Below are 17811 nucleotides of genomic sequence, written 5' to 3'. Positions count from 1 at the left end.
CTCAATGCGCTACTAAGTGATTGCTTTGCACAAATATTTGATATTTCTGAAAATATTTGTATACGATCACCTCACTATGCAACGTGTGAAATCTTTGCAAGACGGGGAAATAACTGCACTAGAAGAGTGAATAGCAATAACAGCAGAATGTGTCAGCTGAAAGCAACTGATTTTCAGTTAACTTGTCTATTATTTGCTGGTTACAGCAACTTACAAGCCTACACTGCAAATTCAAATAAGGAACTGAATCAGTTTGCCCTGTTGGTGAAATGAGTGGGTTTACTAAGAACACAATGTAAGTAAAAGATAACAGAGCACTCATACCTGTCACCACCAGGGTGCACACTAAAACAGGAGAAGGCAAAGCCCAGGTAACATTACACAAAGCAAATTCACTTATTTTTGACATGTTTATTTTTTTGTCAGTGTTTGTACTTGGAGTGGACGTATTAGAAGCAATGCATGCAAAATCACAGGCAAGATTTCAGCAAGAAACTGTTCGAGAGAATGGTTTGCTGCATTATGTTCTTCTAGTTCACAGCCCTAAAAGTGATAGCAAAAATGCATCAAAACATGCTTCAGTGTGATGTATAAAAGCACAGCAGGATGATGTGCTTTCAGGAAAGGGGCACCGTGATTGGACTGGGGCTTTCTTGATTGACAAGAGCTTAGTTTAGTTTAGGGAAGACACGCAAACCTTCACAGCTTGATCTCTTTTCTAAAATATATCACACTATCCTTTGAAAAGTGCTGCACGATAGAAGAAAATAACATTCAACAGTCTGCTTTATCAATTGAAGATATTCATTTGAAATGCAGGCAAAACTAAATGAAGAAAAAATTGTTATTTTCCGAAAATAGCAATAATTTTATTTATTCTACAATAATTTTTACAAAAAAGTACTATGCATTAAAAAAAAATGTATTTTTCGCATTAAGGCACATATTGCAAAAATCCATCTCAAGGGAAACTTTGAAGCCAATTCAGAGTAATGATTCTTCTTGTTGGATAATCCTTGGAGTCGAATAGTGTAGAGAAATGTGTTATGTTTGCTTTGAGAATGAAAGAAAGAAGTGTGTCTTCAATTATTATGATTTTTTTATCAGTACAATATTTCATTTTTCTGCCAAAAACATGTGTGCATTGTTAGTTTTCTTGCAAATACACAGGAACACACAGTGGTATCCTCTGCTCTTTCATTTTTCGGCATCAGATCAGGCTGCTGGTCACGTGACTTATGATACCAGTTTTGTGTAAATTAATACAAATTAACCTAATACATTTAAAAGATTATTTTAAATGTGTGGTGGTTATTTTCAGACATAATACTTTGTTTATTTTTAATTAATACATTAAAGAAAAACATGTTTTACTGTGTGATCAGGTTAATTTTTACAAGGGAAAATAGCAGACTGAATGCAAGCTTCAAAAAAAATTATGAAAAAAAAAGAAATGTCAAATGTACTAAGATAGTTTCCAATATGTCACCCTATCTCTTTAAAGGGGTCATTGGGTCAAGGCGAAGGTCAGAGTGTCTTAGGTGTTGAAAGGAAATAGGTTTTATGATCTGGGCTAAATTTAAACAACAGAATAACGGGACTAACAGGATTAAAGTCAGACAAATACTAATTGACCAGTGTTGTCATTGTGAGTTGCGACTAATTAAAGCCCTTCAACTTCAGCTTTTTTGTAAGGATTTATGTTTAATGACTGCCACTAAAAAGTAAAAAAAATAAATAAATAACTTATGATATGGATAGCAAAAAAATATTCAACAAGCTTTATTAGTGTTTAGTAGTCAAATGCATTACAATTCCAGCTATAAAATGCTGCAGTCTTTGTATATTAGAGGTTCATGATTGATAGCTAAGACTTTAATTAAAATTTAAGGCAGTTTTAAATATGAAAAGGTATCTTTCATGGTAGATAAACATATGTTAATGACTTAACTAAATTTGTTCTCATCAAGACATTCACAGTCAAAGGGTGAATTGTTAGCTTTTGAATGGTTAAATAGGTATACAATCTAATAGCAAGGTAGGTTCATTTATATGCAGTGGTTTCCAGAAGCTACCTGCTGTTACTCACTTTTCTGGTTTTCTTTTGTTCTGATTTGCAAGAAGGCAAAGGTGTCAGTCAGTCAACCAGTGTGAAAAAAAGTTTTGCACTTTCTTTTCAAAGAAGTAACATTGGATAGTATGCTTTTCCCCAGAATACAGTTGTCCCATTTTTTTTAATTTTATTTACATTTACCTGACGCTGATTGGAACTTTTAAAAGCATATAGATGCTCCAGAGTCATGTGCAAAAATAATTATGTCAGCATAATATACTACATTAATCTATATCCACGTTGATATACCTTTATTGTAACTTGTATAAATTTCAGTGTAAAATTATTAATTGACATAATTAATATATATATATATATATATATATATATATATATATATATATATATATATATATATATATATATATATATATATATATAGGATATAGATATAGATATATATCTATAGATATATATACATATATATCAATATCTCTCTCTCTCTCTCTATATATATATATATATATATATATATATATATATATATCACAGAACAGAATAGAAAACAGAAAATGTAGATGTATTTTAAAAGCTATTTCTCATAATATTTATTTTAAGTATACATAATTAGCATATTGTTTGCCTTCTACAGTAATTACTAAAAATAAGAATAATGAACTGCACTATAAAATATGTACAGCATGTATTTATTAAGAGGCAATTTGCTGAACTGTTCACATTTTATAGTAAATAGAATGACCCAGGTGCTTCTAAACTCAAAATGCTCCTTTTTTTAATCACTCTTTTTATCATTTACATGTTTGTGATATGTTTCTGTATGTATTATGCAGAGATGAGGGAACTACGCAATTTGTTTGTAGCTGCATGCATTAAAAGCACCTTTAGTGCATTTTACATATGAAACTATTCATCCTTTTGGAAGAGGCATATGCTGGAAACCATCAACATAAACTGCAACAAGGAGTATTTGATAGAAATGCAGCACAAAAATGCATAGGAAAATTGAATACATATTTTATTATGCTTCGGGTACAGTTTAAAGTGTAGGAGAGGACACTTGGTGCAAAAGTTTAAACTGACCATTACTCTACAACATTATAATTGTTTTTCCTTTGAAATTTCTCCTAGAATGGATGTTTGAAAGAAATACAAACTTGTTAACATACATAGTAATATCCTTACAATAAATTTATCTACCTAGTATTACTCTCCTTTAAAACTATGAGAGATCGAATGATAAAGATTTAAACTTCATATCTACAATGACTACACACACACACCCACACACATAGATGCACACCTGTATAAAAAACATCAACAAGGACAGCCTTTATATATGTGCAAAAAAGCACGGTTTTGGCAAGAATTTAAAGACAGAATTTAAAGAATATATAAATAAAGAATTTAAAGACAGAAAAATGCAGAAATATTTCCACTAAAAAATGTGTAACCTTATTGTATTCAGAAAGAATGTTGGCAAGTAATAAATAGCACACTAGATTAATCTGCCTACTGGCTTCCTTAAATTTTTTTGAACACAAACAAGTTTTTTAACTGACAATGGACCTAGGGGATCTCCACACCCATGAAAGAACAGCGCCGATTTTACTAGCACAAAAGCCAAGACTCTGGCACAAGTCTTGTACTTCTCTTGATGGAGAGACTTAGCCTGTTTTCCTGGGGGATTTCAACCTTTCATGCGCACAATCAGGCGGCTTACCACATGGTCCAAAGAAGACCTCAATTGCTCAAGGGACCCTTTTGATTGCTTATGTACGAGACTGTGTAATTTTCTACCAGAACCCAGGTCATATGAAGTGGAAGTGAGCTGCAACAGTGGAAAATTACTATCTAAGTTGACATATTTTGGCTAGAAAGCATTGCTCTGTTTAACAAACATACCAGATTTTTTAATTGTTTGGCCTGATTCAAAAAATCTTTGTGACAGAATATAAGCAATTACAAGCACTAAAGCGAGCCACAAAGTGCATAGTGAATAGATAAGTTTTGATTCTTTCCTTCCTTCCTTCATTTCTTCCTTCCTTCGTTCCTTCCAACCTTCCTTCCTTCCTTTCCTTCTCCTTCCCTCCTTTATTTCACTTCCTCAAGCCCCATACACACTATCAGTTTTGCTGCTGAGTTTTTCCCTCAGATTTACCAAAACCATAAGGTCAAACCTTAGGAGTTTCAATTTGTATGCCATCAGGCAGGCCCTTGCACTAAATGGTTTTGGTAAACCTGAAGGAAAAAATCAGCAGAAAATCTGATAGTGTGCATGGGGCATTACACTCTATGGCTACTTTACAAAATCTGGAGCAAAGCTACATGGAATCCTGGTTGATGAGTATTTTTTGCATTTTTCCATATTTTTTGCTTCAGGTATTGTAAATTAGGCTTTCTGCCTCTCTGTCTCTGTCTCTCTCTTTCCACATTTTCATGTCTTCTTTTTTTTAATTTATTTTTTGTTGGGGTATCCAGTCAATAAAGTTTAAAGTAATATAGTGGTGCATGCCTAACTTTCTACTTTAGGAAAGCATGATATTTCTATGTCATTCTTGTTTGAGAAGCACACAATGAGTTCTTTTAATGCAACTCTTTTAATGGTAATGAAAGAAACTAATAGGTGTTGTATTAAACCAGCTATTATTTTTTTTCAATACCATACATATTTATAATAAATGAGTATAAATATTAAAAAACGGTAGGCATAAGTATGATCAACAAAGTAAATATTCTGTTGTGTAATCTTATTTTGCTGTCTGTAAGCGGAGACTATGAAGGTGGATGGTACCATGATTGGTTGAGGTAATTCCTCAAATATTTTTTAAATGTATTTTTACTGAAAAATTCAACAACATGGGAAATAAATACAAGCTTGTCAAATGTAGTCTTTATTATGTTTAGGTTTGCTTATATAACATGATACAATGTAAAAAGCATGTTTGACGCAAATCTATATATGGTGACGATTAACACAGTTGCACTTGCAGACATTTTTATATAAATCTTACCAGCATGCACATGTTTAGGGGTCTTTCTGCTCCCGGACTGTAACTTCCGTTAAGGGGAGGGATTTAGCAGAATAATCCAATGGGCTTTATAAAGTCTTGCAGAATATACATTTATGCAGGGTAGCAATGTCTGGCACTGCTAGTTGGCAGCATCAGAACTATACCTTCAGTTCCAACCAGGGCACTGATATGAGTTTTTATATTCTTTCATGTTTGCATAGGTATCTTTGGGTGCACTCGTCACAACCACACAGAGACTGTGCTGATATATTGAATGATTTCAATCTAAACAATGTGTAACAGTGATTGCATTACTTGTAGTAGGGACATTATACTGTAAGCTCTACAGTGAGGATTGAATGCACTACATTGCACTTTATATTGGCATTGTGAATTTTATATATATATATATATATATATATATATATATACATATATATATATATATATATATATATGAATGAATAAATGAATGAATGAATGAAATACTTGTATAGTGCACAATGCGAACTGAATCGCCTCTAGGCACTGTATGTATATATATATATTATATATATATATATATATATATATATATATATATATGTATAGGTTTATAATACTGTATATAGGTATAGCTCATGCTAATAGTATAAATCAACAGATAGCTTGAGACATTAGTAATAACATTCAGAAGTATTTCTATCTGCTGCATATCGTTTTTTTAAGGGCTTTAGTAAAAAACATGTCTTTAGATGATTCTATATGTGTTGTTATGTTTTATAAGGTTAAATGTTATGATTATTTACCTTTATTAAGATTGCAAGCTCTTTCATTTATATATATGTGTTGCATCTGTGTACTACTGTAAACACTGTAGTGTGTCATAACTGTAGTGTGTAACATGGAGATATGTATTTGAAATACATAGGGTACTGGCCACAGTATTTAAAACGCTAGTTTTTTTCTCATGATGTAAATGTTTAAGGGGTGATTTACTAAAGGAATATCTTATCAACCATGCTTGTTTTAATTGACAAGTCTCCAGTTATATAGGCACTCTTTGAAGTGGACCCAGGTTTGCTGGTCTGGAAAAATTGTTATGATAAACCCTAAGAATGGCACAATGTGTTTTGAAGCAAAATACCTGTATATGGTTGTTATATAAAGTACGTGATATTCCTGATGGTTGTGCTTAGCCTGGCCCAGCTTCAGCATCAATTTTGTTCCATGATCCATAGCCGCAAGAGTTAAATAAATCACTTTTTTGGTGGTTCTATAATTTTATTTCATTTTTATGTTGATAGTCTTACATAGCTTAACCCTTTGATTTAGTTTTTCTTACATTTTAAAGACGCAAAAAAAGATAACTGCCATTTGTTTCCCTGATGACCTTTAGGGCTCATTCGCACCAGTGGCCATGTAATACCAAGGTCACTGGTTTGCGCTCTGAAGGGGGCAGTGAAAATGTATCATAAGTGACACATTCTACTGTTTACTGTAATTTTTTGGACAATTTTATTCATATGTCACAAGTTAACATTTCATGCATTTATATTTAAACATTTGGTTGCAACACTACATTGAAAAACAATAATGCGTGTACAATTTTGTTCAATACACACCACAGCAGTGCAGTGGTTTGAACTGAACTCATATGACTCAAGGAAAAGTACCTTGTCTATATTCTAGGACTGCATTGGGCAAGGCTGCCTAGTACAGCCATATAGCGTGACCAGGCCCTCAAAAAAATCAGTTGTGTCAATGTTGTATATGCCTCTTTTGACCAACCTGGTTGGTCATAAACAGTTAGACCTCATATCAAGTATGATAGGCAATGCGTGAATTGTTACTCACTGCTTGGACTGTGGGCTGCCAGGACCTGCCACAATCTTCCTCCTGGACTCAGCTGATATATAAATGTAATGCATGCACAGTATCATCCATGCTGCCTTTTCTATAAAAAAATATAAGCCATAGGTTGTAATGATTTACCCACCAACTGGGTATCACTGGGTGCAAAAGCAAGTGCCTCTGTCTACTTAAATGTACTTTAATGTTTATAACCTCCTACATAACCTGACTGATTGCTTTCCATTGTCATGCTGTAAGGTAATGGGAAACTGAGACATTTGGATTTCCTTAGGTGCATCACTGGGACCAGCAGTAATCTTCTCTATATCAGCCAAAATGCAGATGTGGCACATATGCAATGAAAGCATATTTCTCTTTTCTCCGTAGACAAGGAATTGACTGCCATCCAGCTGCATAGAGATTTTCTAACATTTAGTATGTATATAATTATTGCACTCATACATTTAATAGCGCTTAAACAGTATGTTTGTTTATAGGATGAAACTCACAAACATTTTTTTTTTTTTTACATGCTGGAAAATGTCTGTGTGTGATATTGCCTGCTTCCTTAAGTAACCAATGCATGGGCCAATAGTTCCCCAACTCTCACAAGCATTTCTCAAATTTTTCCTGTCCTGTCACTTGCACATATAAGGTTATGTACGGTCACTATTAAACTGAAAGCTGCGTAAGCATGAGCACAAATAAACTTTTGCACTGCTGACAATCTTTTCTTGCACATATAATTTGCTTGCACAATAGTTTGCATCTACTGCCCTATTAATTTCTCTTGAACCCTCATTGCTAAATAAAATAGTATTTTTATGAATTATGAAAACATGATATGCAATATTATAAACATACGTATGTAGTAATTCGCATGGCACATGATTGTAGTGCCACATGTACATAAATAAAAACATATATCATGCTATACGTTTAGGGCACATAAACATTAATTATAATTCAATAGGTACACTTCAGGAATATCCACCCATGATTCAGCACTTAGATGTACATATGATTTATATATACATATAATTAAAAAATATATAAATGGGTACATCTCATCATATCTCTTTATCTATGATTTGTAAAGATGTTACACAGAATAATAAATTAGGAAAGAAATAATAACACATATGAGTAATATATATAACAAATCAAAAAGACAGATAGATCTGCATGTTAAAAGATAGAGGGGATTTATGAAGTGTAACAGTGGTCAGCAAAGTCTTGCTTACGTCTTAAAGAAAATTTAATTTCAAAGAAAAAAAAAGTACTTCCCTAATCTGTTCACATGCGTGATCTGTTCAAGTAACGTGTGCATAGATATTGAAAAAGGTTACATGTTCTGTAAATGATTATATTTATAATGATAAATCACTATGTTAAAATTAAATGTCTGGTTAAACATATGAAAATGTGTATATATATATATATATATATATATATATATATATATATATATATATATATATATATATATATATACATACATTATATACACATTTACTCATTCCACAAGGGGAAGAGTGCTTGTACTATAGCACTAAATACTGTGGGTGTAGAGGCAGCGAGCTTAGCTGCCCTATGTATAAGTAACTTGGTGCTTGTGGATTCCCCTCAGGGCAAACATCCACTGAAAGGGTCAATAAACTGTGTGTCCCCCTCAAAAGAACTAGCACAATAAAAAGCACCCTCTAGGTCACAGGTCACCTCATCACTGATTGAGATATTCTCAACTTTCTTTTATTCTCTGCTAAACATACCACACACGCAAGAAACACCTAAACAAGAGCAGACCAGTCTTAGAGCCAGGGTTTATGTGTGGAACAGAGTGAGTGGAAACCATGTTAGTTTCATAGCTGCACCACACATATCAGCAGTCAGTTCTTAAACCAGTTTACAGACCATATCGTATGCTGCTAAAGGTATTATGAACTTTATTATAAAATTTGTTTGATTATGACACAGTCGCATGTTAGAAAGATATTGATATAGACGAAGAATAGAATATGCTTTGAGACAGGAAGACTGCGTTGTCTGCCTAAAAGACAAAGCACATTAGATGGATTTAACATGTTTAGCACACCAGTGTAAGCCTTTAATATTCCAGCTAATATTCCAATGACTCTGCTATTTAGTCAGATACTAACTCAGTATGCATTACCAATACTGGGTAGGAAAGAGTTTAAGAGAGATCAATAAAATAAAATACTGAAATGTACAAGCAATGTTTATTTTCCGTGGCAATATATCATATTTATCTGTCAATATGCAATGTCTGCATACTTTGAATATGGATATAATATTTCAAAACAACTACCTAACACACACCACATGTTAGCCATGGATTGGATGTGTAAGCCCTTTAGCGTCAATGGACGACCTTATGATTGAAGATTTTACGTAATCCATCAGATTCTTTCTCTACTTCAAGGGAGGCTTCCAGAATATTCAATTACCTACATTTCTCACCAAAGCAGATTTTTTTTTTAACTTCTTTAGTCAGAGTCATAAGATATATTATAAATCAGAGCAATTGATCAGTGTTGTTTCAGAAACAATACTAGGTGTTTGATAAATATACATTAAAGTAGGCCTTAAAGGTTGTCTCATTTTTACCTCAACAGTGCTCCAACCACAAAGGACGTAATGATCAGCTAAACTAACTGACATATTTACCAGTGTTATTTATTTTACTTGAAAGAACCTGTGGTTTACATGGACATTTCTCAGGCTTTCCTTTTTGGAGCTCGTCTCCTGGTTGACTAACACCTCTCCGCTGCCTCTCTCACTTTTTTCTATGTCTGCCTTTCTCTTCTTCCTTTATAGATTGACCCATAGACAGTGAATGAATGTTAAGCATCAAGAGTAAGTGTCTACATTCCGTTAGGAAGTCCTGATTTCTTTGTAAGACAAAGTTTTTGTCAACAGTCATTCCTCTCACTTTCTCTTGTCACCCAAGGCCCTGTTTACTTCAATATGTCCCTTCGAAGTTCAAGTGTACATGTGATTAGACTGAACTGATTGACACTAACAATGAAAATGCCTAATTTGCTCCTAGTTTGCCTTTAATTATTTCACAATTACAATACATATACAGATGAACAAGTCATATACACATAAGTTATTAGAATAAGAAAAAAAAATGAAGTAACTTTTAATGTAGACCGGGATTGGAACTGATTATAAATGAGGACAAGGTGATATCTACATATCTAACATATTGCCATATAAAAGTATAGCACTAGATAATATTATTTAATATATATATATATATATATATATATATATATATATATATATATATTTGAAATAGGCAATACACATTTTTTAATGTTAAGGAAATAAAATAACAGCTGATCCAGTTTAATACAATATACTTATATATTTTTTATGTTCTAACTATAAAGTTGTGACCATCTTAATTATATGAATAGAGTGTGTGTGTATGTGTATATGTATGTACATGTCATTTTTTCCTGGTGATTAATTGTAAGGGCTGGTTCGCACCATATGCATTCCTAGTGTGTTTTTGTTCTGCATCAAAGACGCATTGACAGTGTTTAACATGGATTCCAATGGTTCTAGGTCACACCAGTGCAGTGCGTTCCAGAGCAGTCAACAAAAGAAGACCATGTTGTGGTTATTTTGTTTGGAACACATCTGGAACGTGGCAACACACATACAAATGCACCAAAGCGAAAATGTCTTCAATTGTCCTCAACTGAGATGAAGACAAAAAAGAGGAGGGGGGGGTGCACTGGAACGCATCAAAAAAGCATTAAAATGCATCTGAATGCAATACAATTGCATCAAAAACACTCATACAGAAGTGCATCCAGAATGCAGAAATTATGATGTGAACCAGGCTTAAGTGTACACATACAATACAACATAATATACTACTACTACTACTACTATGTTAATATATATATATATATATATATATATATATATATATATATATATATATAGTGACTTTTTCTGACATGCCAACTTTTAAGCTGTGGTATAAATGATGACAATTCACATTAAAGTATGTACGATATTAAAATGATAATGATAATTTACATGAATGGATGATACTGAATGTAATCCACATGTTTAGATGAGTGTATTAATCCTTATTTTATAGTAAAGTCACACACATACACACACACACATAACTCACATACATATTTATATATATATATATATATATATATATATATATATATATATATATCACACACGGACACAAACATTATATATATATGAAAATATTGTTAAGCTAGTGTTTTTATCACTAGGGGTGCTGAATATTGCATTCCACCTCGTTAAGGATCTTATAAAATGTTAAATGACAGAGCATGCATTTTATATTTAAACAAGTGTTTATTTTCACAGAAAAGGTCTTCACACATCTGGATAAATTTACCTCCCAGAAAGGGAAGACACTGAAAGTAAAACCAGTGTCACAAAACACCACCATATTCAGCTGCAGTTTTTTTTTCTGTTTAACTTGAAAGTAAAGTGTACTGTTATGAAGTGTCAAAAATCGAAGGAGACATTAGGACTACTGCTCAGGCTTCGAAAACAGCAAAGGTCATTTATCCATACTGGTTACAAGACGACAACTTCACATACCCTTGACAATATATTTTCACTTGATGGTCTAATTAAATTATGTTCTTTTTCTGTCACAGAATCAAGACAACATATGCCTAGCCTAATGAATTATCTCATCAAAACAATGTTGAGTGTGTACTCAGTCACATAAACAGGTAACAAAAAACAGCAATTTGCTTTGGAACAGGCCAATAAACTACTGAAAGGGGATATGTTTGAAAAACTTTGCTGACACCTATGAAAGAACAAGAGAATCACCATAAACCTTTGCGGCTTTCTATAGGAGTCTCTGTGACTAGGGGGGCATTTGAAATGTACTGCATTCACCAAAGGAACATCAAAGCCTAGAACTGCATTGGGATAAGCTTTGCGTCCATCAAAAAAAAAAAAAAAAAAAAACAAGTTCCCAGGCATTCAAGCTGCAAATGCAGGTTCTCCTGCAGTCCAAAAAATAAGATCTCTACATCTCTGCCTCATCCTTGAAGACATGCTATACCACAGCTAAGACTAACAAATATACGGCAAACTAGGCTAAAACACAGTTTAAAATGCAATGATTTAAGAGAAGAGGGACTCACCTTTCAACTTTTAGTGTGTTCTTGTTGGATGTGTAGCATGAATTTTGATTGGTTTTGATGAGACATGGCATTAGTAGTGAGGCTGATTTTTATAGGGGTGGAGTTTTTTTTCTTTTTTTTTTTTGCAAAACTCTAAAATAAAGAATGTGAACTCTTTCCTGGGGCTGATTGGGGGGAAGGATGTGAAAAGACTGCAGTTATAAAGCACTGCTTGAAGCAGTCTCTCAATGCGTCTCTGAACTTGATCAGATTTTATGTTTCCTGCAGAGAGACAGCGACAATCCTGTGAAAGTGGCTCAATAGACAGACTTTTGGGCTCAGCAAATCTCAGGATATTACAATTACGGCCATCTTTCTCTCTCTCTTTTATTCTCAATCTTACTCCCTATAGTTCTTTGCAAATGCTTTCCCATACAGAAAAGGATGGAATTTATAGAGCTGTCTAAAGCTTATAATCATTGCTAGACAAATGCTGTATTTTTCTTTTTTTTTTTTTTTTAAACCTTTTCTCTGTGTCTTAGTGCTGGTTATATGATGAAGGTATTGTGTGATCATATGCATTTTTCCCTCATAAAACTGCTCTGTGAAGTTTTAAAATCCTAACTCAGAAAACAAACACAACAGGGATCCTCACACTCTTCTTTGTCTTCAGCAGGCAGTTAACTCTTTACTCTTTTTGTCACTAGGGAAAAATTAGGAGTCATAAACAGCTAATCAAACCAAGTCTTTCGCTATGCATTTCTTAAATAATAATTTTAATAAAAATAATATTAAATAAAGCAAAGGACATGTAGCTTTGCATGTCTATAAAATATTATTATATAATTTGTTAATTTTAGTTTAAATTACAATACCATATAATATGAATAAGCAACTTCCCCTTAGTACTCCAAATATGAGTGTGATTTTAAGCAGTAGGACAGTTATAACACAAGCTACACACAATGCACATATACTGTAACTTGAGAGTTACAGTACAAAGAAAACAAAATCATGGAGAAAAAAAAACCTACAATATACAAAATCATGAAAAAAATCCCCAAGATACAGGATATGATGTGCATCCCTTTCATTTTTCTGCTGCTAAAATTATCTGTTATTTTAACTAGTAAATGGCTTCAGAATGTCTTAAACAGGATCACTGAAAGGTAACGGTTTACAGACTGATCACAGGTTTGTGATGTTTAGAAGGATTGTTAGCGTCATCCCTAAATTAGAAATCTCGCAGACAAATATTTGGGCTTGCCTAATCTTTTAACACATGCAGTGCTGGAGAAGCCTTTCACATATATATTTTCTAAATATATACATATATCACTTGCAGCAGCAGAAGGGTTAAGCTTACCTGCAAATACTAAACCTGAGTAGACCAATCAGGGCATAGATATTAGTGAAGCTGCCATATTCAATGCTAAACTCTGTCAATCAAGAGTTCACAGGCAAATGGGTGCCTGGGGCTGGGCTCGCATGACACTCCCCCAGCTGAGTTTCTATTGGTGCAGCTCAGACTGCCTCCTGAGTTGGTTTATGTGTGAGGAGTGAGTGATTGACTTTATCAGTCCAAGGACATTACTCTGTTGGAGAGGGTGAACAGTTTCCTGGATTTCTACAAGCAAAAGGAATAAAAGCAAAACTTTTTTTTTTTTTTTTTTCTAATCAGTGCTTCTGCATGAACTGCATCTTGTGTTGACCATTCAGAAAGTCTGCATTGCTCTGGCTCATTCATGACAATGCTTCTAGATGGAGGACCTCAATTTCCCTCCCTGGGAGTTGGAGGGTTTGGGACATCTCGCCATCATGAAATGTCCAGCCGAGATGCTGGCATGGGGCTTAATCCATTTGCTGAACCTTCACATGCTGCGGCTTTCAAGCTTAGTCCAGCCAGTCATGATCTCTCCTCAAGCCAGAGCTCAGCTTTTACCCCGCAGGCATCTGGATATGCCAACGCGCTCGGGCACCACGCTGGGCAGGTGCCATCTTATGGAGGTGCTGCTTTTAACTCCACTAGAGATTTTCTTTTCCGAAATCGGAATTCTGCAATTGGAGATGCTGCCTCACCAGGGGGTCAGCATGGACTTTTTGCCAGCCATGGACCCCCTGCAATCACAGAACCTCCAGGACACCTGATCTTTCCTGGACTCCACGAACAAAGCTCCAGCCACACTTCACCTAATGGACATGTGGTAAATGGACAAATGCATTTAGGTCTTAGAGGAGACATTTTTGGACGTCCAGATCCTTACAGAGCTGTGCCTAGTCCCAGGACAGATCATTATGCTGCTGCCCAGTTTCACAACTACAACCACATGAATATGGGCATGAATGTGGCAGCTCATCATGGCCCAGGGGCATTTTTTAGATATATGAGGCAACCTATCAAACAAGAATTATCATGTAAGTGGCTAGAGGAATCACCAATGAACCGACCGCAGAAAGCCTGCGACAGGACATTCAGCAGCATGCATGAGCTGGTTACACATATGACAATGGAACATGTTGGGGGACCAGAACAAACTAATCACATTTGCTACTGGGAGGAATGTCCTAGGGGAGGAAAATCCTTTAAGGCAAAGTACAAACTGGTTAATCACATAAGGGTTCACACTGGAGAAAAACCTTTTCCATGTCCCTTTCCTGGATGTGGGAAAATCTTTGCACGATCAGAAAATCTAAAGATCCACAAAAGAACTCATACAGGTAAGGGATTGCGACATATACATATATATTTATATTTTATTTATATGCAATTTACACAGAATATATATATATATATATATATATATATATATATATATATATGTGTGTGTGTGTGTTTTCATTCCTTTTTTTTTTACATGTTTTTGCTTTAGGCCTGCATCTGTAAATCAGTATATAATTATGATTTTTACACTGAAACTGATACTTTTTTTCGCATTGTTATTTAAATGTGTTGGTCTGCTGTTTAAAATCAAACCTTGACAATAAACAAAACAGAGTTGATTAGTTTAAGACAATATTATTAGCATATTCTTCCTTCTTTGTTGTCTTGTCTCTTACATGCAATGAACAAATAAGTGTTTGTTGAGTGATGATTCACTTCCAAAGCAGTTTGGTTCCTTGCATACTGTTAAGTAAACTATAGAAATGCTAATTAAATCTCATTTTCACTTACTTCCGCTCTTTTTCTTACTCTTGATTGGCACATCTCCTAATTAAAGCAGTGATACTTTTGTTAAAGTATTTTTATTTGGAATCCTGTGTTTAATTAAACTCCTTGCAAGCTAAGTGAGTTTAGGAAGAGCAGAATAGCATCCATTACTGTCCTCATATAACATGTCTGGATGAAAATGCTTGCCTACAGTTATAAAAACTGATATATACTAATAGATATTGTGGCTTGACTAGAAACTGTGGGTACTGTATTCTTAAAACGTCCTGCTTAAACTGCTATTATGTAAAACTCATATCCAATATATCTGAAAGATGGCAGTTTAGCCCTATTGTAAAGGGCTCGTAATGTTATTTTTTGCATCCTATTAAACATCAGCTTGGCTTGTTAAATATTTCAACATGATATGCAGATAACGTATGGGAATATTTAGCAAGGAAATTGTCCAGTCTGGGCCAGCAATGTGAATTTCATTAAGGGGAATCCAAAGGGGCGAAACTGTAAAATGTAGACCAGCAATAACTGGAATTATATTCTACAACTCCAGCTACATAACATTCACTTTATCCTTCCATCAGGTGAGAAGCCCTTCAAGTGTGAGTTTGAAGGATGCGATCGACGGTTTGCAAACAGCAGTGACAGGAAAAAGCATATGCATGTGCATACATCAGACAAACCATACATCTGCAAAGTATGTGATAAGTCCTACACACATCCCAGCTCTCTAAGGAAACACATGAAGGTAATATTATTGTTATTATTATTACTACAAATATGTATTATTATTGTTATTATTATTAATATTAATAATAATACATAGTACTAAATGTATCACTTGGTGGTTGCTGTTGCTTGTTACTACATTTTAAAGTATGCTTTTGACAAATTATAAATATTATATATTTAGCAAAATCTAAAAAACAGCATAGCTATATTTTGTTTAAATTATAATATTTTGGTCAGATATTTTTACATACGCTATTATATTTTTAGGATCTTTAAAATATATTATGCTATTTTATGATAAAACTTTAAATCAATTAATATCTTGTACAAATAGTAAAAAAAAAAAAAACAGGGAAGATTTCTCCTTTTTATTGACAATAGCAGACAACATTGTCATCATTTTCAAAATAGGCAATTTGTTATGAATTCAACAGTACTGGTCTCAAATTGATCCTAAGGCCTTACTGTGTATATATTTATGTAAATTCTTTTTTACTAGGCCATAACGTTTTGACACCTTCAAAGGAATTATGAGTGTAATTATTTTTTTCTTGTTTCTGTTTAGGTACATGAATCTCAAGGGTCTGATTCATCGCCAGCTGCCAGCTCAGGTTATGAATCTGCCACCCCACCAGCCATGGTATCAGCCAGTAGTGAGGAAACTTCCAAAACTACTTCAGCAGTAATTCAGACTAACAGCAACACTCACAATCCAGGATTACTTCCACCAAATTTTAACGAGTGGTATGTCTGAAAACATTTTTTACAAAGGCACAATCTTGCTCAATAAAAGGACCAAATCAAACTTAGTGACCAAGCTGGTTGTTCTTCCAGGATGGTAATGACATTTATGACACAAACAACAGTATAGGGCTTTGTTTTGTATAATGAACTTACCCTGGAAGATTTGTTTTATTCCTAAAGAAGGCCGTGGACTAATTCTGTCCTATTCTCAGGATCTGAAAACATATTTTGGCATTTACATTCCTTATCTTACTTTTCTTTCATTTTAACAACATTACATTTTTATTTTCCTAAACAAACTATAGAAAGTTTTTTAAATGGTGTATTTAACAGAAAAAAAATCTTTACACCTTTATGGTGATTGTTATAATCTCACATTCTTAAACAGTGCCAAAGTCTTGTTATGTCTTGAAATTTCTCAAAGCATTACACTTGTGAATGTATTCCTTGTCTGATAGGGTCAAAGCTGTTGTTGGGTATATTTTCAGGATGGGACGTGTGTTCATTCACAGATTGTGACCATTTAGTATACAGTTGCCTTTTGTAAGAACTTTTGTAAATATATCCATGATGCCATATTTATCGTTTGTAATTTAATTATTGATACAAGTGCCGGGAACTGAACAATATTTATGAAAAAAAGTTTTCTAACAAAACTCTGTATAGCTTTTGGTTATAACTGCTTTAGCATTAAAATTTATTGTTTTGAAAAAAATCAAGTTTTAATTTGTCTAGCAATTTTTTTTCTATTGTTTAAGATTGTTGTGAAAAACATTTCTTAATGGTGCTACTTTAAACATTTACTAATATTGTTTTTTGTAGCTGTCTAGGCAACTCAGATATATATCAAAGACATGCCAGTGTAGCTAAAATATATTTTAAGTGGTAGGTGTAATAAATTTACCCTTCACAATCTTTCAGGCAAATCAAACATTTCTAATCAATTTAGTTGGACACCCATGACATCTCTATCTGATGCATCAAAGAACAAATAAGTGCATGCTGCCATTCTCTAGAACAAAATACTGCAGGTTTGATAGGTGCAGCAGTTTTTTTAAACAAAATACCTTGTACCTTGCC

General features: G+C 33.7%; 1 protein-coding gene and 1 long non-coding RNA gene across 2 annotated transcripts in view; one reads left to right on the top strand and one right to left on the bottom strand.

The window, feature by feature from the left end:
• Positions 1 to 12596, bottom strand: part of LOC143991527 (uncharacterized) — a 217651-nt gene extending 205055 nt beyond the window's left edge. Inside the window, exon 1 of the long non-coding RNA XR_013277463.1 lies at positions 12114 to 12596. This is a non-coding gene — a long non-coding RNA (uncharacterized LOC143991527). The remainder of the gene's footprint in view (positions 1 to 12113) is intronic.
• Positions 12597 to 13651: 1055 nt separating this feature from the next.
• ZIC3 (Zic family zinc finger 3) lies at positions 13652 to 17446 on the top strand. Its single transcript, XM_077490410.1, has 3 exons — positions 13652 to 14810; positions 15840 to 16003; positions 16553 to 17446. The coding sequence occupies exons 1-3, from the start codon at positions 13838 to 13840 to the stop codon at positions 16739 to 16741; spliced, it is 1326 nt and encodes a 441-aa protein (XP_077346536.1). The 5' UTR covers positions 13652 to 13837; the 3' UTR covers positions 16742 to 17446.
• The last annotated feature ends 365 nt before the right edge of the window (positions 17447 to 17811 follow it).

This window comes from Lithobates pipiens, unplaced genomic scaffold, assembly GCF_037356315.1.
Source record: "Lithobates pipiens isolate NorthernLeopardFrog02 unplaced genomic scaffold, aLitPip1_a1.2 Scaffold_1, whole genome shotgun sequence".
NCBI classification, from domain to species: Eukaryota; Metazoa; Chordata; class Amphibia; order Anura; family Ranidae; genus Lithobates; species Lithobates pipiens.
The sequence above is the reverse complement of the archived record's forward strand: the minus strand, read 5'-3'. Positions and strand labels throughout refer to the sequence as shown.